Genomic DNA, 21,852 nt, shown 5'->3' with positions numbered 1-21,852 from the left:
ATGCTGTGGCCAGCTGCCTTTCTGTCACTGCGACTGACAATGACTTCCCTCCTTCTCAATGTCTTGGATCTGTCAGAGTCAAAGTCCCACCAAGCAGAAAATGGATGCCCAGATAGTTGTTTCTGCTCTGAGAATGTTGATGGTGTGCTAGTGGTTCGTTGTAGCAACATGCACTTGATTGGCGTGCCACGTGGCCTTCCCAACATTACACAACATCTATACCTGGATAACAACCTACTGGTTACCATACCATCTGATTCCTTTGTTGGACTCCCCCTGCTGTTTGAGCTAGATCTTTCACACAATAGGCTGGTTCACCTGGAACCTGGAGCATTCCTAGGTTTGGCTGGCTCATTGAGCAGACTAGATCTTTCCTCCAACCAGCTAGAGACCCTGGATCCCATGGTGTTGGGGGACCTCAGTGCCCAGACTAACCTCTCTCATAACCCCTGGCTGTGTGACTGCCGTCTGCAACTGTCTATGCCACAGCTGCTCTTGGATCCATCCTCGCTCGCTGAGGTGGTTTGCAACAATTCTGAGCCAGAAGAGCTTGGGGCACAAGGTATGCCATTCATCTTAGTGGCGGCTGATCTCGACTTCTGTGCAGCACTCAGGAGGACCACTGACGTGGCTATGCTGATAACAATGTTTGGCTGGTTTATAATGGTTATATCATACTTGGTTTACTATGTCAGACACAACCAAGAAGAAGCCATATGCCACCTTGAGTATCTTAAATCTCTCCCCAACAGGCAAGGTGGAATCATTAACTCTTAAAACCTGGCTATAACGTAAATATGAACAACCTACTGTATTTTGCCAATGGAGTGCCAATACCCTCCGTTATTACAGTTATGTATATTCTTTTCAAAATTTTTACCATCAAATCAATCACAATCCAGATTTTTCATGTTTTGTGCTCTTGTCAGGACCATAGCAAGGTAATCTGAGCCCCCTGACTGTATATTGCTCTGGGCCCCTTTCCTATTAAAACATACAGTTTAGAATTTTTTGTGGGGCCCACTGTACTGTACCTTTGGGCCCCTAGAATCATTACCACCTTTCACCCCACTAGCTACAGCCCTGGCTCTTGTCATACTTTTTGACTGTGATCAATAAAGCCCAAATTCTTCAATGTATAAATGTACAACACACATTATGCTCATTGAATATATCACTCTCCAATTACCCAGTGATGTCAGCAGTTTCTTATTTCAGCCAAAATGTCTGTATTTGGGTAGTTTTCTTTGGAAATGTTATTTTTCGTTGTCTTTTGTAATGTTTGTTAAGCTGTCAGTGTTTAATAAATAATAATAATAAAAAGATTATGGAGAAACAAAACATGTTTTGTCCCTGATCTGGTAGGGTATTACATATGTAAAAAGTATGACATTATTATTAATGCCACACTTGACACTAATAGCAAAATAATAAAAAACTTTCCTTTAAAATGTAGTTTCATTTATTTGGGCCCTTGTTGAATTCACTAATTTAAGTGTATAGAAACTTGGATATGTCACATGACTTCATTGTGCTATAGTCTGTGTAAATCCCTTTTAACGGTGGCTGTGTTTTAAAGGTGCTGAAAACCTTTTTGCTTTATTGGCATGGTGCTTTTGTATTACTGTTCAAGGGATTGTCATCATGCAAATATATGCACTACTGTCAAACAATTGCTCATTGAAACATCAAAAACATGGAAAAAATTATATTAACAAATAATATAAGAACTATTACAGTAAGAGGTACAACGTGTTGTACTTGTGTAACAATTTGTTTGCAACTTTAGTATCCACAGACTTTTACAGCTTTTCCCCAATTGTTTACACGTTTGCTGAATCTTTGGCCCATTGTTCCAAAACGCAAACCTCTACAAATCTCTAGCAAAAGCAAACACTGCATTCAAAACTGATTTATCACTTTCCAAAATGTTTTGCATCAAAATGACATACATGCATCATATAAAAAGATCTGTCTACCAAACAGCAACAACAACAACACACTGATGTGCTCAACATAAAACACAATTATGAATATCCCATCAGTAGCTTTATGTCTTTTGTATTGTCAGTGTTGCACTGTAGCTGGTTGTAAAAGATTGTTACAGTAATGTATACCTATTCAAATATACATAAATAAACACACACAGATGCAATACAGTAACAAAAATGTTGCCATTTATTTCCAAAATGCATTATTTTTAACACTTCCCATACCCAACAGGAGAAAACGAGGAAAAACATTCAGTAAGATAAAGGTTTTCTGTACAAAAATAAAAATTAAAGTTGCTCTTTCTTTCAAAACTCTAAATGCAAAAAGACAAAAACACATGCAAAATGTAAAATAGAAATTAGGCTGCATTCTGCCATCTGCCATTCCGCCTTTGGTCTGGCCACAGCACCTCATCTACATCACAAGCAATATTTTCCCTGGCTAAACAGCAGGGAAAGTATTTTCTGGAGTGATGGATCCAGCTGCCGAAAGCCCCCACTATAAACTTAACCACATTCATCCTCCATTGCCTGGAGAAGAGGCATATGTGCTGAGGGGATGGCGGTCATACACCTTCCATTGCCATGCCAAAAAAACTCTTCAGTTGGGTTTAGGAATGGGAAATATGGTGTGAGGCATAGAACAATAAATTGTGGGTGGTGGATGAACCAGTTGTGGACCAGAGCAGTCCAGTGGAAACTGACGTTGTCCCAGATGACAGCATACCTGGGCTGCTCTGGTCCACCACTCTGCTCTGCTGGAATGAGGATGCCGTGTTGTGTCCAGGAATGTGATGAGAAGGGAGGTGTTGCAGGGACCAAAGTTGGCATTGTGATGGAAGATGCCTTGCTGACTAACTGCTGTGCACAGGGTGATATTCCTTCCACGATGTCCAGGGACATTCATAATGGCACGGTGGACAATAATGTTACATCCCCATCCCCTTCTTTTGGCTAGGTTGAAGCCAGCCTCATCAATGTAAATATATATGTGCTTAATTGCCACAGCATCCAGCTCCAAGACTCTCTGAAACATACAAAACAAAATGTGAAATAGACCTAGAGCAGTCAATATGGTGAGGCACATTACACTGGATTACAGTAATATAATGTCTTCCAAAACAGTCTATGGAAACCATCGATAACAAATTTCACAGACCACGTCTCAAAGACCACAAGATCCTATAGATTTACACTCTAAAATATCAGGAAAATAAGACCTTTCCTTGGGAAGAGCCAGTCTTGGAATTTCGCCATATCTCTGCCTTCTTCGTCCTCAGGATTCCAATAACTCGGACGTTGTTTCGCCAGTTAGGATTGTCAAGATCTTTCAACTTTTCCCAGATGTGCTCCAAGTTTGTCTCGGACGCTAGCGGATTAGCAGCTAATTCCCTCTCCGATCACTCCAGATAATTGATCCGTTTCTCAACACCCACCATTCTTGTAACCAACTTAGTGAATTTCATCTTCGTGGCAGTGATCAATCGATTTATTACAGCAAGATCTTCCATGTCAGCAATGACCTTCATCAGAATTGCCGACATGTTCAGCAGTTGATGCTGAATCTCTTTCACCTCACTGGCCAGATTGTACCCCGGGTGTTCGGCCTGTTGCTCAGGGGCTATAGCTTGAGCACGTAAGTGTCTTTTAATGTCTCCAGAGCCCGAGGATATCGAATTCTTTGACATATTGTCTTCCTAGAACAGTTAAGAATCAGAGTGTATCGAATCTCACCGGTTTATGACATAAAAAGTATTAAAACTAGCAAAGTGCGCAGAGCTCGACATTCACACATCCAACCCTCGCATGGTGCCACGTGACTCCACAAATATTACATTTACATAAATATCCCAAACAGTACTTAATGTTGGAATGAGACTTACAGCAAGTTGTTGGTTTAGGTAACTGAAGTAACCTCTTAGTTTAACAGCTATCTAATAAGTGTTATCCGTCTACAGGATAGTATTTAAATGATGCAGTGCATGCTTAACTTAAGCAGCTCCTCGGTGTATCGACAGAGATACAATTTCTACATTTTACAAGTATTTTAACATTGAGGAATTTTTGTTTAGTGGAGTTAGTGATTCTTTAAATTAAATTAAATTTTTTTTTAAGGTTACTCTTGTGTAATTTAACTTGTAGACTTATATGCTATTCATTTTTCTCCCTATTCTAAAGAATATTGAGAGCTTAAAGGACATGTTTGGACTAGTTTCACACCCTAGTTTGAACAAGGTGGATGTATTTTGTTGTAACAAGTGTGTGTGTGTGTATGTGTGTGTTTACTGTAAAATAGACATATTTCTTTATTTGATCTAAATGGATAATTTGTAGGGATGTCTTTCAATCCATTCTGAATGTAACTAGCCTTTCTTATCTCTCTGTTTCAGGTGTTTGCTGAGTAGCGCTTTACAAACCAGAATCGACCAAACACACGAATGCAAAACTTGATCAGCACAGTCTTCGCTGATGACTTTATATCTTGTCAGAAGTCATTGAAGTTGGAAAAGACTTCTGGGGAAATTGCTGAGATTCTCTTGATTCGTTACTTAAAGGTATTATGGTCTTAGTTGATTAAAATTGCTCTGAGGTTCAACAGACCTTGATTTTACACAGTAAATTGAGCCTGTCCCAAACTTAACTGGATAGTTCACTCAAAAATAAAACCTCTCTCATTTACTGATCCTCATGTCATCCCAGATGTGTATGAGTTTCTCTCCTGTACACAAGATTTTTAGGAGAATATTTAAGCTCTGTTGGTCCTCACGATGCAAGTGAAAGGATACCAAAATTGTAAAACTCCAAAAAGACCATAAAGGCAGTATAAAAGTAATCCATAAGACTCCTGTGGTTAAATCCATTTGTTCAGAAGTGATATGATGGGTGTGGTGAAACAGATCAATATTTAAGTTATTTTATTAACTATCGCTTCAGAAGATATATATTTAACCACCGGATTTGTATAGATTAGTTCACCCAAAAATGAAAATTCTCTCATAATTTCTCTCAGATGTGTATGACTTTCTTTCTTCTAATGAACACAAATTAATAGTTTTAAAAGAATATTTCAGCTCTGTAGGTCCATATAATTCAAGTGAATGATGGTTGATAAAAGTAATTAATTCGACTCGAGTGGTTTAATCAATGTCTTCTGAGGTGATCCAGTTGGTTTTGTGTGAGAACAGATACAAATAATACCCCCTTTTCACTGTACATCTTGCCATTGCAATCTCTAAGCACAACTGTGATTTCAAGCTCAATTACACTTCCTGGTGCTTAATGCATTTGTACAACACTAGATGGCACTATAGGAAGTGTAATCAAGCTTGAAATCATGATCGTCAAGGAGATTTATACCAAAACATTTATTATATTTTGGTCTGTTCTCACTTACAATAAAAACTAGATCGCTTTAAAGATATAGCTTTAACTTCTGGAGTTGTATGGATTACTTTTTAAGTTGTCTTTATGTGCTTTATGGAGCTTAAGTTTAGGTCCTCATTCGCTTGCATTGAATTCAATTACAGAGCTGAGATATTCTTCTAAAAATCTTTGAGTTTGTTTGAAAGTCATACACATCTGGGATGGAGAAAATGAGAGAATTTTAATATTTGGGTGAACTATCCCTTAAAAGGTGTGTACTGAAAAGTTGTATTCACATGTTATGTTAGAATATGTTTATGTTTATAAGCCCAGACAGAATCTGTGTGTGCAGAAAACAGAAAACATTTCTCATTTCTTAGATGTTCTACAAATTCTGACATCTCAAGATTCTCCAAAACATGCAGGGTAAATTACTTTATTCACACATTTCTAAATAATTTAAAAATGTTTTTAAATTAAAGGAATACCTCACCCAAAAATAAAAATTCTCTCATTATTTACTTTCCCTCATGCGATCTCAGATGTGTATGACTTTCATCTGCAGATCACAAACAAATATTTAAAAGAGTAGTTCAGCTCTGTAACGCCATACAATGCAAGTGAATTGGTGTCAGAGCTTTGACTCTCCAAAAGCAGTTAAAAATAGCACAAAAGTAATCCATATTTAGCAGTTGTTAAATCCATGTCTTCTGAAGTGATATAATTAGTGTGGGTGGGAAACCAACCAATATTTAAGTCCTTTATTACTATAAATCTCCACTTTCACATTTATATCTGAAAGCCTGTTTAGTTTCAGGTTCACATCTGAAAGTGAAAGTGGACATTTGTATTGTGTGGAGTGGTGGTGGTGTAGTGGGCTAAAGCACATAACTGTTAATCAGTAGGTTGCTGGTTCAATCCCCACGGCCACCACCATTGTGTGCTTGAGCAAGGCACTTAACTCCAGATTTCTCCGGGGGGATTGTCCCTGTAATAAGTGCACTGTAAGTCGCTTTGGATAAAAGCGTCTGCCAAATACATAAATGTATTAAAAAATGACTTAAATATTGATCTGTTGAGCTGTTTATTGTATCAGAAGATATGGATTTAACAGCTAGATTCATATGGATTACTTTTATTCTGCCTGTTTGTGCTTTTTGGAGCTTCAAAGTTCTGGTCACCATAAACTTGCATTATATGGACCTACAGAGCTGAGATTTTTTTCTAAAATCTTAATTTGTGTTCTGCAGAAGAAAGTAAGTCATTCACATCTGGGATGGCATGATGGTGAGTAAATGATGAAAGAATTTTCATTTTGGGTGGAACGATCCTTTTATAGAAGGTAATTTACATAAAAAAAAGTAAATAATTAAAATGTTTGTGTGAAATAGTTTTATATAAGTGTGTATTTTGAAACAGATTTTAATAAATGTTTCTCTGTTTTTCCTATTTCTGCATTTCAGGGCTGAAGATTCAGAAGAGCCAAATGATGTATATTCACCAGTTGCCCTGTTAACAGCAGTCAGAGAACTCACAGAGGATGCAGTTCACTGCAATCTGGTCAGAAATATCATTGTTCTTGAAAGTAAAGTCATCACCAACCTGCCCAGGCTTTTCAAATGTATTTTTACGTTTGTACGGAATTATGCATTGGACCTGAGTTACCCAAAAGAGTTTTAAAGACAGGTGGCTTTATAAGGTTTTAATGTTGAAGGATGTACAACACTAATGGAGCTGTAGGCAATTTATCCTGTCGCTGTCAAATGTGTTTTTTCTTTCAGTGTTGTGCTTCATGTTTTGTCAATAATTGAACCTTGCCTTTTATTAAATATGTTTACAACATGCAGTTTGCTTGTTTTTTTAAAAAATATATTACTTTATGTTTAAGTAGCAAAATCGTAACATTTAAAGCTACACTATATAACTTTTGGCCCTCAAGCGGTTAAAAAATAAAACTGCATGCATCTTGTGGAAGAACATTGTTTTGGTTGCGCTCGGCTCTGTGTGGATGAATGTGGTTTGAGGCATCTGTGTACACGTGAATACAGGACATCTCATAAGCTCGAATTGACAAATAAAGGCGGATATCCGAAAACATGTCATCTGAGCAGGTATATCTTTTGCTGATGTTTTGACTTATTGGAAACATTGATGTTTTGAAATAAATGCCTTACAAAAGTTAGGCTATGTTCGCTAACATTAGACATAACGATTGCTAGTCTGTTTAGGACAAACGTTGTAACATTTTTATAACTGCAGGATATTCTGACCAAATAGACCATGGTAGTAAATAATTTATAGATTGTCATTGTTACCAACCAGTGGTCAACATCATTTCAAGACTCACATGTCCTTGTCAAGCCTAGACTTTATTTATTTATTTATTTAAATCATTGCCATTATAAAGAGAAATATACATGTGTGCTAGCAAGGGAAAAGTTCTGAACAGTTACAGTATAATTATTGCATTTCAGACGTGTGTGAGTGTGTGTGTGACTACACAACTGTACATAAACCATATCAATAAAATAAGCCATCTCTGGGCTTTTAAATCATTTCAGATCTTAGTTGTCGCCACCTGTGAAAAGCAAAACCAATGTTGATTCAGATTTTATTACAGACTCTGTCGCTTTCCCTTTTTGTTTGTAGACTCTACTCTGTTCAGGGTTTCTTTGTTTTTACAAATGCTGATTCCCTGGTGGTTTGCCATTTTTAATGATTCATAGTCAATTTTTCTCAAATAAGCCGGAGCTTATTTTCTCTGTGTACAGATATGACGTCATCACATCTCGAAAGCTCTAGAATATTTATTATATAAATCATTAATACAGGTTTAAGTATATTTGGGTAAAGACATGGTTTGGAAGATAATAACATTTTGTTATTTTTTTAACAAACAAAAAGTGACATAATGTGTAGCTTTAAGTTAAGGAAACTTAAAAAGAAAAAGGCAGTTGCAAAACATTTTTAAGTAATACTACTAACACATTTCAAGTGACCTAAAAGTATATATTTTAATTATTACATTAACATGGCTTAAAAAATTTAGTTTATACAAAGCATATTCATGATTTCAAAAACATATATTTTTTAAGTATGCATAACTTTATATTTTGAGTTGTAGTTAACTAAAATAAATATTAGTAATGGCATATTTTGATTGGACCAAAATCCAGCTGCCAGAAAATTACTGTTTTTTTTGTTGTTTTTTTTACAGTCTTTCAGAGTTACAAACTAAAGAGCACTATTGTGCCATTTCTGATTGGGAAATTCCATAAAAAAAATTGTTTGTGTTCAGCATATGATCAGACTCTCTGTTCCACATTTCTTTCTTTCTTTCTTTTTTTTAACCAATTTTTATTTTTTCAACTTGCCTATTGAATATGGAACTACTGTACAAATTAAGTTAATCGATGTGTAATTCAGAGTAGTTACATTTATGTTTTAAACATTAATTCAAAATTTTTGAAAAAATTTCTGACTGTAGTTTCTTCTGATTTTTGAGAAATGTATGAAACTTATTGTAAATAAAAACGTATTATATGCGACAACAGGACAAAATGTCTTGATACTGTGTACTGCAAAGGTTTGAAAAAACAAATGCAATAAGATTAAAAGAAACAGTTTGGTTGTTCAGTTTAGAACAATTATATGAGCTTAATTTTGTCTTAGTGTATGAACGTGTGGCAGCTATTTCACATTCTGCTATGCATGCAAAAAAAAAAAAAAAAAACCCAACCACCTTTAAATCATATGAATTCTGGGATGTGGTTTCATTTTTGTTCTTTAATCCAAACTTTCACATTCTAACAGAGAAGTAGATGCACCTGATGTTACAGTAAGTGTGTGGTCAAAAATGATTGGATAACACTTTTTCCACACCTCTTATGGACCCTTTAAAAAGCAGTTAAATGAATAAATCCAACAAAGATAGATCGTCATTCAAACAGCTTCTACAACACACAGCAAGGGACGTTCTGCATTCACTGGTAAAGTAATAATTTATTTCATGAAAATCTCTCTCTTTATCAATATGTTAGGTTAAAATGTATAAAACTATACTGTATATGGGAAAGTAGGCCTATATATCTTTGATCCTCAAGCTGCTCACCAATTCTAATAATGTTTTTAATGGTTCTGTGGTGTGACAAACTAATGTACTGTAGTCTCTAAATTAACATGAGATCATACAAAACTACATGCCTAATAATGGAAAAAGCATTAGCAAAATGCTGTTTAATATAGTTTTAGTATAGCATGCCATATGAGTATAGCATGTCACACCACAGGGCATGTCAACTTTCCAAAAGCATTTAACGTCAAATACAGAATTTATATAGCATTGCAATTATGTTAAAAGCTTTCTCTTTATTATTTTTATGCAGAATTGAACAGTACTTTCTCTAAACAAAACCAAAATGGCAGATGCACAGCCAATAACAAAGCTCCATGTCTCCACCAATGAGGACGAGGAGGAAATTCTAGGAGCTCAAGGATTTCAGCTCCTTAATGTTGACCTCAATGAAGGTGCCGGTAAAAACCAGGTCTTTCTTTGGTTCAAGAAAGAGTGCGGCATGAAACCTGTGACCAGGATCCAGTTTTCCTTCACCAACGATATGAAAAGTGGCCTGGCTGAAGCTGGCTATGAGCTGATCAACAGGGATCTGAATGCAGGAGTTGGTGGAGATCACATCTTTCTGTGGTACTTTCATGGCAGCACTGAATTTGACATTCCCATCGTGAGCCTGGAGGTAAGTAAAGATGCAAAACAAGAACCCGCTCTTTTGGCAAATGGTTGGGAGAGATTGGGCTGTGATCTGAACCGTAATGCAGGAGGCCTCTATATCTACCTGTGGGTGAAGAGAGAGAAGCCAAGCTACATCTGTGATATCACCGCATCTGCTGACTTTCATGCTGACAAGCAACTATTTGAGCTGGGCTACACTCGTGTGGATGAAGACACCAACCGTGCTGCTGGTGGAGACTACATTTTCCTCTGGTATCGGCGCTCAACTGATAAGAGTAAAGCTCTCACTGCTCTTAATGCCTCCACCACCCTCCAGGAGGTGGCAAACCTTCAGGCTCAAGGGTTCAAAAAGCTCAGTGTCAATCTTAACAAAGGAACAACTGGAACAAAAGTATATGTGTGGCACATGAAAGAAGGTTGTGAATCACAGATCCAAAGCATGGTTCTACTGATCAATCCTGACACTTGGAACGTGTATAAGAAGGAGGGCATCATCGTTATTGAAAAGAATCTGAATGAGGGCAACAAAGGCTGGCCAATGTACTTAGCATACAAGTGAAAAACAGAAAATTGATTCTGCCTTTATGGTATTTAGGCATTGTTTTAAAGAGTCTAATCATTTCCCTTCTGGGAACTACATAAGCCTATTATGTTGATCATACTTTAAATTTCAACTTTTCAAACAATAAGTAAATTGTAATTCTTTGGAAATTTAAGATTAATCTGTGATTTAAAAACACTCTTAAAAAGCATTTTGTGATGTGGATGTGTTAATGCACTCAACCATACACATTTTATTTGAACTTTGTGTTCATGTTAGTGTGTGTTATGAAATAAAGAAAACTTTGAACATAAACATTGGTGTGTGTGTGTGTGTGCCTGTCTTATACCTTTTCTATGCAGTGATTATTTACAGACCTACATTTGAATATGCATAAAATAAAAGCTTAATTTTTAAGCAACTAATAGGCTACACAATTGCATCTACAATCATTTTTCAATTACGCAAAAGGTTTGATATTACTGATAGTTTTAATAGCAACAATGGGGCACATAGAAAACATGTCCTTGACATTCTCTGTACTCCGTCTAGCTTTTTGTTTTATGCAACTGAACACGTTCAGTGTAAATATGCATTGCAGGTTCAAAATAGCACCACCCCATGGCTCCAACGTGCCAAGAGCACAAGTCTAGAATCTTGGCCCAGTGATGTAAGCACATTAATCTTGCTACAGAGGTTGCCATTTTTTACTCATATTTTTTCTTACATCTTATATAACAGAGCCAAAATACTGGGTAGAATATAGACCCAAAGACAACATTCACTTCAAACCTCACAGATTCAAAAACTCTTACAAAATATCTTAATGTTCTGGCAGAAAAATAACATTGATGCTGACAAAGACTTGGTGCATCTGTGCCCTGATACCACCTCCATTAAAGCAAACCAACCAGCTGTCAAAAACACAAAACACTGAAACTGAAATGACTAAACATGAGCAGCATGTCAGATGCAGTGTTCATGCAGGCACATGGTTTCAAACTGAATAACGCAACACTGCAATTTTCTTTAACATTGTCATCACATTTAACTAAAAAAAAAATGTCTACAAACACTAACCCCACCTGACCACCGACAAACACAAAAATCCAGACATTAAACTCAACACAGCGCTGTTGTAGTCTAAAACAAGGAAACTATTCTAAGACATATTTGAGTGTGAAAACACTTCACAAATCACACAATTCTTCTGATTTAAATTCATATACTCAGCGATCCACAGCTGTAACCTAATGCATTTAACTTGCGCACCACTTACACAAATATTCATGCGTGTATTTTCAATTATCGCTTACCTGAAATTATAAAACAGCATGTAAGATGCTGTGTTCACGCAGGCACATGGTTTCATACTGAATAACACAAGGCATGCGCCTCTTAACTGTTCAATGTCACGTGAGTATAAATAATACAACGTTCTTCGTGGGCGTTGTCCCATGGCGCCTCTCTAGCAGACATATGTAGAACCTTGGGTTGGGCAACACCTAACACCTTTGCGAGGTTCTTTAACCTCAGGGTTGAGCCAGTTTGTCCGGGGTGTTATCAGGTGACACAAACAGGTAAGTTCAGGTCAGCTGGCCGGGTGTATCGCTTGTGCATAGCGCCTTTCCCCTCCCTTGAGGCGAAGACGTGAGCTCTTTCCCCAGTTGCGTTCGCAGGAAGTGTGAACCCTGGACGTTATTCCTCCCTAGCCTAGCGGCCGTCGAGTCTTCGGAGAGGCTCGCTGCCACCCTGGTACGGGCGTCACTAGGCCCCCGTACTGAGGTAAGTGCTCCACATGTGCTGGTTGTCCCCTTTGGCAACCCCGTGTGATGTATATCCTGCAAAATGGTTTCCCTACCGGTAAACTGCGTCTTCCTTGGACAGAGGGCCCTCTGCCCTGGGTTGCCATGTTTGTAGTAACTCCTCCCCCCTTGGGTAGGATCTACCACGACGCCATTCCACACGATGTGCTTCCACACCTAACCGGTTAGACCGTGTGTGTATTCCACCTAAAGCTTGGACCATATATTTGGCCCCCAGCCGAACAATTTCGTTCATTTTACAGGAGAGAATAATAGAGAGAAGGCCCCGGCTGGGCCAGCCAGTCCTTATACATCTAAGCAGTTAGCCATTCCCCTAGGTGCAGGGGACCGCTTCATGCCTGCCAGTGTGTTGGGGATAGTTCTGCGACGGCTTGCTGCGCTGGCTACGAGGCACACAGAGGTTTGCCCGTCTCGCACCGCCAGTCTGCGTAACTCGGTTCAGCTCTTGTGGCATTTTCCATGGGGACCCCTAGTGTCAACTCATCGACACAACGTTGAGTGAGTGACAGACGGGTAACGTCTCGGTTACTGACGTAGCCTCAGTTCCCTGATGGAGGGAACAAGACGTTGTGTCCTGCCGGCCACAACACTGAACCAACCGCTGAAAGCGCCGGGTCTTTGGCTCGGCTCCTCAGTGCGAAAAGACCCTGCGGAGACCACACCTGCCCAGCAACGGGGAGGTAAGTGGCGAGATACATCACATGGGCCCCTCAGGTTGCATGTGGAAAAAATGGCGCGGTGGTAGATCCAGCCTCAAGGAGGGGGAGTTGCAACAGCACGCCGACCGGAGGGCACGTGGCCTTCCCAACATTACACAACATCTATACCTGGATAACAACCTACTGGTTACCATACCATCTGATTCCTTTGTTGATCTCCCCTGCTGTTTGAGCTAGATCTTTCACACAATAGGCTGGTTCACCTGGAACCTGGAGCATTCCTAGGTTTGGCTGGCTCATTGAGCAGACTAGATCTTTCCTCCAACCAGCTAGAGACCCTGGATCCCATGTTGTTGGGGGACCTCAGTGCCCAGACTAACCTCTCTCATAACCCCTGGCTGTGTGACTGCCGTCTGCAACTGGCTATGCCACAGCAGCTCTTGGATCCATCCTCGCTCGCTGAGGTGGTTTGCAACAATTCTGAGCCAGAAGAGCTTGGGGCACAAGGTATGCCATTCATCTTAGTGGCGGCTGATCTCGACTTCTGTGCAGCACTCAGGAGGACCACTGACGTGGCTATGCTGATAACAATGTTTGGCTGGTTTATAATGGTTATATCATACATGGTTTACTATGTCAGACACAACCAAGAAGAAGCCATATGCCACCTTGAGTATCTAAAATCTCTCCCCAGCAGGCAAGGTGGAATCATTAACTCTTAAAACCTGGCTATAACGTAAATATGAACAACCTACTGTATTTTGCCAATGGAGTGCCAATACCCTCCGTTATTACAGTTATGTATATTCTTTTCAAAATTTTTACCATCAAATCAATCACAATCCAGATTTTTCATGTTTTGTGCTCTTGTCAGGACCATAGCAAGGTAATCTGAGCCCCTGACTGTATATTGCTCTGGGCCCCTTTCCTATTAAAACATACAGTTTAGAATTTTTGTGGGGCCCACTGTACTGTACCTTTGGGCCCCTAGAATCATTACCACCTTTCACCCCACTAGCTACAGCCCTGGCTCTTGTCATACTTTTTGACTGTGATCAATATTATTACATTAATTACATTATTACATGTGACATAATTATTAATGCCACACTTGACACTAATAGCAAAATAATAAAAAGCTTTCCTTTAAAATGTAGTTTAATTTATTTGGGCCCTTGTTGAATTCACTAATTTAAGTGTATAGAAACTTGGATATGTCACATGACTTCATTGTGCTATAGTCTGTGTAAATCCCTTTTAACGGTGGCTGTGTTTTAAAGGTGCTGAAAACCTTTTTGCTTTATTGGCATGGTGCTTTTGTATTACTGTTCAAGGGATTGTCATCATGCAAATATATGCACTACTGTCAAACAATTGCTCATTGAAACATCAAAAACATGGAAAAAAATATATTAACAAATAACATAAGAACTATTACAGTAAGAGGTACAACGTGTTGTACTTGTGTAACAATTTGTTTGCATCTTTAGTATCCACAGACTTTTACAGCTTTTCCCCAATTGTTTACACGTTTGCTGAATCTTTGGCCCATTGTTCCAAAACGCAAACCTCTACAAATCTCTAGCAAAAGCAAACACTGCATTCAAATCTGATTTATCACTTTCCAAAATGTTTTGCATCAAAATGACATACATGCATCATATAAAAAGATCTGTCTACCAAACAACAACAACACACTGATGTGCTCAACATAAAACACAATTATGAATATCCCATCAGTAGCTTTATGTCTTTTGTATTGTCAGTGTTGCACTGTAGCTGGTTGTAAAAGATTGTTACAGTAATGTATACCTATTCAAATATACATAAATAAACACATACAAATGCAATACAGTAACAAAAATGTTGCCATTTATTTCCAAAATGCATTATTTTTTAACACTTCCCATACCCAACAGGAGAAAACCAGGAAAAACATTCAGTAAGATAAAGGTTTTCTGTACAAAAATAAAAAATAAAGTTGCTCTTTCTTTCAAAACTCTAAATGCAAAAAGACAAAAACACATGCAAAATGTAAAATAGAAATTAGGCTGCATTCTGCCATCTGCCATTCTGCCTTTGGTCTGGCCACAGCACCTCATCTACATCACAAGCAATATTTTCCCTGGCTAAACAGCAGGGAAAGTATTTTCTGGAGTGATGGATCCAGCTGCCGAAAGCCCCCACTATAAACTTAACCACATTCATCCTCCATTGCCTGGAGAAGAGGCATATGTGCGAGGGGATGGCGGTCATACACCTTCCATTGCCATGCCAAAAAACTCTTCAGTTGGGTTTAGGAATGGGAAATATGGTGTGAGGCATAGAACAATAAATTGTGGGTGGTGGATGAACCAGTTGTGGACCAGAGCAGTCCAGTGGAAACTGACGTTGTCCCAGATGACAGCATACCTGGGCTGCTCTGGTCCACCACTCTGCTCTGCTGGAATGAGGATGCCGTGTTGTGTCCAGGAATGTGATGAGAAGGGAGGTGTTGTAGGGACCAAAGTTGGCATTGTGATGGAAGATGCCTTGCTGACTAACTGCTGTGCACAGGGTGATATTCCTTCCACGATGTCCAGGGACATTCATAATGGCACGGTGGACAATAATGTTACATCCCCATCCCCTTCTTTTGGCTAGGTTGAAGCCAGCCTCATCAATGTAAATATATATGTGCTTAATTGCCACAGCATCCAGCTCCAAGACTCTCTGAAACATACAAAACAAAATGTGAAATAGACCTAGAGCAGTCAATATGGTGAGGCACATTACACTGGATTACAGTACTATAATGTCTTCCAAAACAGTCTATGGAAACCATCGATAACAAATTTCACAGACCACGTCTCAAAGACCACAAGATCCTATAGATTTACACTCTAAAAAAATAAGATCAGGAAAATAAGACCTTTCCTTGGGAAGAGCCAGTCTTGGAATTTCGCCATATCTCTGCCTTCTTCGTCCTCAGGATTCCAATAACTCGGACGTTGTTTCGCCAGTTAGGATTGTCAAGATCTTTCAACTTTTCCCAGATGCGCTCCAAGTTTGTCTCGGACGCTAGCGGATTAGCAGCTAATTCCCTCTCCGATCACTCCAGATAATTGATCCGTTTCTCAACACCCACCATTCTTGTAACCAACTTAGTGAATTTCATCTTCGTGGCAGTGATCAATCGATTTATTACAGCAATTTCTTCCATGTCAGCAATGACCTTCATCAGAATTGCCGACATGTTCAGCAGTTGATGCTGAATCTCTTTCACCTCACTGGCCAGATTGTACCCCGGGTGTTCGGCCTGTTGCTCAGGGGCTATAGCTTGAGCACGTAAGTGTCTTTTAATGTCTCCAGAGCCCGAGGATATCGAATTCTTTGACATATTGTCTTCCTAGAACAGTTAAGAATCAGAGTGTATCGAATCTCACCGGTTTATGACATAAAAAGTATTAAAACTAGCAAAGTGCGCAGAGCTCGACATTCACACATCCAACCCTCGCATGGTGCCACGTGACTCCACAAATATTACATTTACATAAATATCCCAAACAGTACTTAATGTTGGAATGAGACTTACAGCAAGTTGTTGGTTTAGGTAACTGAAGTAACCTCTTAGTTTAACAGCTATCTAATAAGTGTTATCCGTCTACAGGATAGTATTTAAATGATGCAGTGCATGCTTAACTTAAGCAGCTCCTCGGTGTATCGACAGAGATACAATTTCTACATTTTACAAGTATTTTAACATTGAGGAATTTTTGTTTAGTGGAGTTAGCCTGTGATTCTTTAAATTAAATTACATTTTTTTTAAGGTTACTCTTGTGTAATTTAACTTGTAGACTTATATGCTATTCATTTTTCTCCCTATTCTAAAGAATATTGAGAGCTTAAAGGACATGTTTGGACTAGTTTCACACCCTAGTTTGAACAAGGTGGATGTATTTTGTTGTAACAAGTGTGTGTGTGTGTATATGTGTGTGTTTACTGTAAAATAGACATATTTCTTTATTTGATCTAAATGGATAATTTGTAGGGATGTCTTTCAATCCATTCTGAATGTAACTAGCCTTTCTTATCTCTCTGTTTCAGGTGTTTGCTGAGTAGCGCTTTACAAACCAGAATCGACCAAACACACGAATGCAAAACTTGATCAGCACAGTCTTCGCTGATGACTTTATATCTTGTCAGAAGTCATTGAAGTTGGAAAAGACTTCTGGGGAAATTGCTGAGATTCTCTTGATTCGTTACTTAAAGGTATTATGGTCTTAGTTGATTAAAATTGCTCTGAGGTTCAACAGACCTTGATTTTACACAGTAAATTGAGCCTGTCCCAAACTTAACTGGATAGTTCACTCAAAAATAAAACCTCTCTCATTTACTGATCCTCATGTCATCCCAGATGTGTATGAGTTTCTCTCCTGTACACAAGATTTTTATGAGAATATTTAAGCTCTGTTGGTCCTCACGATGCAAGTGAAAGGATACCAAAATTGTAAAACTCCAAAAAGACCATAAAGGCAGTATAAAAGTAATCCATAAGACTCCTGTGGTTAAATCCATTTGTTCAGAAGTGATATGATGGGTGTGGTGAAACAGATCAATATTTAAGTTATTTTATTAACTATCGCTTCAGAAGATATATATTTAACCACCGGATTTGTATAGATTAGTTCACCCAAAAATGAAAATTCTCTCATAATTTCTCTCAGATGTGTATGACTTTCTTTCTTCTAATGAACACAAATTAATAGTTTTAAAAGAATATTTCAGCTCTGTAGGTCCATATAATTCAAGTGAATGATGGTTGATAAAAGTAATTAATTCGACTCGAGTGGTTTAATCAATGTCTTCTGAGGTGATCCAGTTGGTTTTGTGTGAGAACAGATACAAATAATACCCCCTTTTCACTGTACATCTTGCCATTGCAATCTCTAAGCACAACTGTGATTTCAAGCTCAATTACACTTCCTGGTGCTTAATGCATTTGTACAACACTAGATGGCACTATAGGAAGTGTAATCAAGCTTGAAATCATGATCGTCAAGGAGATTTATACCAAAACATTTATTATATTTTGGTCTGTTCTCACTTACAATAAAAACTAGATCGCTTTAAAGATATAGCTTTAACTTCTGGAGTTGTATGGATTACTTTTTAAGTTGTCTTTATGTGCTTTATGGAGCTTAAGTTTAGGTCCTCATTCGCTTGCATTGAATTCAATTACAGAGCTGAGATATTCTTCTAAAAATCTTTGAGTTTGTTTGAAAGTCATACACATCTGGGATGGAGAAAATGAGAGAATTTTAATATTTGGGTGAACTATCCCTTAAAAGGTGTGTACTGAAAAGTTGTATTCACATGTTATGTTAGAATATGTTTATGTTTATAAGCCCAGACAGAATCTGTGTGTGCAGAAAACAGAAAACATTTCTCATTTCTTAGATGTTCTACAAATTCTGACATCTCAAGATTCTCCAAAACATACAGGGTAAATTACTTTATTCACACATTTCTAAATAATTTAAAAATGTTTTTAAATTAAAGGAATACCTCACCCAAAAATAAAAATTCTCTCATTATTTACTTTCCCTCATGCGATCTCAGATGTGTATGACTTTCATCTGCAGATCACAAACAAATATTTAAAAGAGTAGTTCAGCTCTGTAACGCCATACAATGCAAGTGAATTGGTGTCAGAGCTTTGACTCTCCAAAAGCAGTTAAGAATAGCACAAAAGTAATCCATATTTAGCAGTTGTTAAATCCATGTCTTCTGAAGTGATATAATTAGTGTGGGTGGGAAACCAACCAATATTTAAGTCCTTTATTACTATAAATCTCCACTTTCACATTTATATCTGAAAGCCTGTTTAGTTTCAGGTTCACATCTGAAAGTGAAAGTGGACATTTGTATTGTGTGGAGTGGTGGTGGTGTAGTGGGCTAAAGCACATAACTGTTAATCAGTAGGTTGCTGGTTCAATCCCCACGGCCACCACCATTGTGTGCTTGAGCAAGGCACTTAACTCCAGATTGTCCCTGTAATAAGTGCAGGGACACTTAAGTCAGCTTTGGATAAAAGCTGTCTGCCAAAAAGCTGCTTCATATGGATTACTTTTATTCTGCCTGTTTGTGCTTTTTGGAGCTTCAAAGTTCTGGTCACCATAAACTTGCATTATATGGACCTACAGAGCTGAGATTTTTTTCTAAAATCTTAATTTGTTTTCTGCAGAAGAAAGTAAGTCATTCACATCTGGGATGGCATGATGGTGAGTAAATGATGAAAGAATTTTCATTTTGGGGGAACGATCCTTTTATAGAAGGTAATTTACATAAAAAAATTAAATAATTAAAATGTTTGTGTGAAATAGTTTTATATAAGTGTGTATTTTGAAACAGATTTTAATAAATGTTTCTCTGTTTTTCCTATTTCTGCATTTCAGGGCTGAAGATTCAGAAGAGCCAAATGATGTATATTCACCAGTTGCCCTGTTAACAGCAGTCAGAGAACTCACAGAGGATGCAGTTCACTGCAATCTGGTCAGAAATATCATTGTTCTTGAAAGTAAAGTCATCACCAACCTGCCCAGGCTTTTCAAATGTATTTTTACGTTTGTACGGAATTATGCATTGGACCTGAGTTACCCAAAAGAGTTTTAAAGACAGGTGGCTTTATAAGGTTTTAATGTTGAAGGATGTACAACACTAATGGAGCTGTAGGCAATTTATCCTGTCGCTGTCAAATGTGTTTTTTCTTTCAGTGTTGTGCTTCATGTTTTGTCAATAATTGAACCTTGCCTTTTATTAAATATGTTTACAACATGCAGTTTGCTTGTTTTTTTTAAAATATATTACTTTATGTTTAAGTAGCAAAATCGTAACATTTAAAGCTACACTATATAACTTTTGGCCCTCTAGCGGTTAAAAAATAAAACTGCATGCATCTTGTGGAAGAACATTGTTTTGGTTGCGCTTCGGCTCTGTGTGGATGAATGTGGTTTGAGGCATCTGTGTACACGTGAATACAGGACATCTCATAAGCTGAATTGACAAATAAAGGCGGATATCCGAAAACATGTCATCTGAGCAGGTAAGTGCCATATCTTTTGCTGATGTTTTGACTTATTGGAAACATTGATGTTTTGAAATAAATGCCTTACAAAAGTTAGGCTATGTTCAGCTAACATTAGACATAACGATTGCTAGTCTGTTTAGGACAAACGTTGTAACATTTTTATAACTGCAGGATATTCTGACCAAATAGACCATGGTAGTAAATAATTTATAGATTGTCATGGTTGCCAACCAGTGGTCAACATCATTTCAAGACTCACATGTCCTTGTCAAACCTAGGACTAAATTATTTATTTAAATCATTGCCATTATAAAGAGAAATATACATGTGTGCTAGCAAGGGAAAAGTTCTGAACAGTTACAGTATAATTATTGCATTTCAGACGTGTGTGAGTGTGTGTGTGACTACACAACTGTACATAAACCATATCAATAAAATAAGCCATCTCTGGGCTTTTAAATCATTTCAGATCTTGTCGCCACCTGTGAAAAGCAAAACCAATGTTGATTCAGATTTTATTACAGACTCTGTCGCTTTCCCTTTTTGTTTGTAGACTCTACTCTGTTCAGGGTTTCTTTGTTTTTACAAATGCTGATTCCCTGGTGGTTTGCCATTTTTAATGATTCATAGTCAATTTTTCTCAAATAAGCCGGAGCTTATTTTCTCTGTGTACAGATATGACGTCATCACATCCCGAAAGCTCTAGAATATTTATTATATAAATCATTAATACAGGTTTAAGTATATTTGGGTAAAGACATGGTTTGGAAGATAATAACATTTTGTTATTTTTTAACAAACAAAAAGTGACATAATGTGTAGCTTTAAGTTAAGGAAACTTAAAAAGAAAAAGGCAGTTGCAAAACATTTTTAAGTAATACTACTAACACATTTCAAGTGACCTAAAAGTATATATTTTAATTATTACATTAACATGGCTTAAAAAATTTTAGTTTATACAAAGCATATTCATGATTTCAAAAACATATATTTTTTAAGTATGCATAACTTCATATTTTGAGTTGTAGTTAATTAAAATAAATATTAGTAATGGCATATTTTGATTGGACCAAAATCCAGCTGCCAGAAAATTACTGTTTTTTTTTGTTGGTTTTTTTTACAGTCTTTCAGAGTTACAAACTAAAGAGCACTATTGTGCCATTTCTGATTGGGAAATTCCATAAAAAAAATTGTTTGTGTTCAGCATATGATCAGACTCTCTGTTCCACATTTCTTTCTTTTCTTTCTTTTTTTTAGAAAAGAAACTTTTTTTCTGACTGTAGTTTCTTCCTGATTTTTTGAGAAATGTATGAAACTTATTGTAAATAAAAACGTATTATATGCGACAACAGGACAAAATGTCTTGATACTGTGTACTGCAAAGGTTTGAAAAAACAAATGCAATAAGATTAAAAGAAACAGTTTGGTTGTTCAGTTTAGAACAATTATATGAGCTTAATTTTGTCTTAGTGTATGAACGTGTGGCAGCTATATCACATTCTGCTATGCATGCAAAAATAAAAAAAAACCCAACCACCTTTAAATCATATGAATTCTGGGATGTGGTTTCATTTTTGTTCTTTAATCCAAACTTTCACATTCTAATAGAGAAGTAGATGCACCTGATGTTACAGTAAGTGTGTGGTCAAAAATAAT

The 21,852-nt window shown here is 37.5% G+C and overlaps 3 protein-coding genes across 3 annotated transcripts; all 3 read left to right on the top strand.

Moving 5' to 3' along the window:
- Positions 1 to 777, top strand: LOC127648142 (leucine-rich repeat-containing protein 3-like). Its single transcript, XM_052132735.1, has one exon. The coding sequence runs from the start codon at positions 1 to 3 to the stop codon at positions 775 to 777; it is 777 nt and encodes a 258-aa protein (XP_051988695.1).
- Positions 778 to 9,206: 8,429 nt separating this feature from the next.
- On the top strand, positions 9,207 to 10,946 carry LOC127647740 (uncharacterized). Its single transcript, XM_052132184.1, has 2 exons — positions 9,207 to 9,343; positions 9,740 to 10,946. The coding sequence occupies exon 2, from the start codon at positions 9,773 to 9,775 to the stop codon at positions 10,658 to 10,660; it is 888 nt and encodes a 295-aa protein (XP_051988144.1). The 5' UTR covers positions 9,207 to 9,343; positions 9,740 to 9,772; the 3' UTR covers positions 10,661 to 10,946.
- Positions 10,947 to 11,596: 650 nt separating this feature from the next.
- LOC127648141 (leucine-rich repeat-containing protein 3-like) lies at positions 11,597 to 13,849 on the top strand. The gene is given in 3 exon segments (XM_052132734.1): positions 11,597 to 11,607; positions 13,214 to 13,344; positions 13,347 to 13,849. Coding segments are annotated over 3 exon segments (645 nt in total).
- Positions 13,850 to 21,852: the final 8,003 nt, after the last annotated feature.

This window comes from Xyrauchen texanus, chromosome 8 (genome assembly GCF_025860055.1).
Source record: "Xyrauchen texanus isolate HMW12.3.18 chromosome 8, RBS_HiC_50CHRs, whole genome shotgun sequence".
NCBI classification, from domain to species: Eukaryota; Metazoa; Chordata; class Actinopteri; order Cypriniformes; family Catostomidae; genus Xyrauchen; species Xyrauchen texanus.
This window is presented reverse-complemented; position numbering and strand designations above follow the sequence as displayed.

Coding starts and splice junctions, on each gene's coding strand:
- LOC127648142 (XM_052132735.1), top strand. CDS start 1: ATGCTGTGGCCAGCTGCCTTTCTGTCACTGCGACTGACAATGACTTCC.
- LOC127647740 (XM_052132184.1), top strand. CDS start 9,773: ATGGCAGATGCACAGCCAATAACAAAGCTCCATGTCTCCACCAATGAG.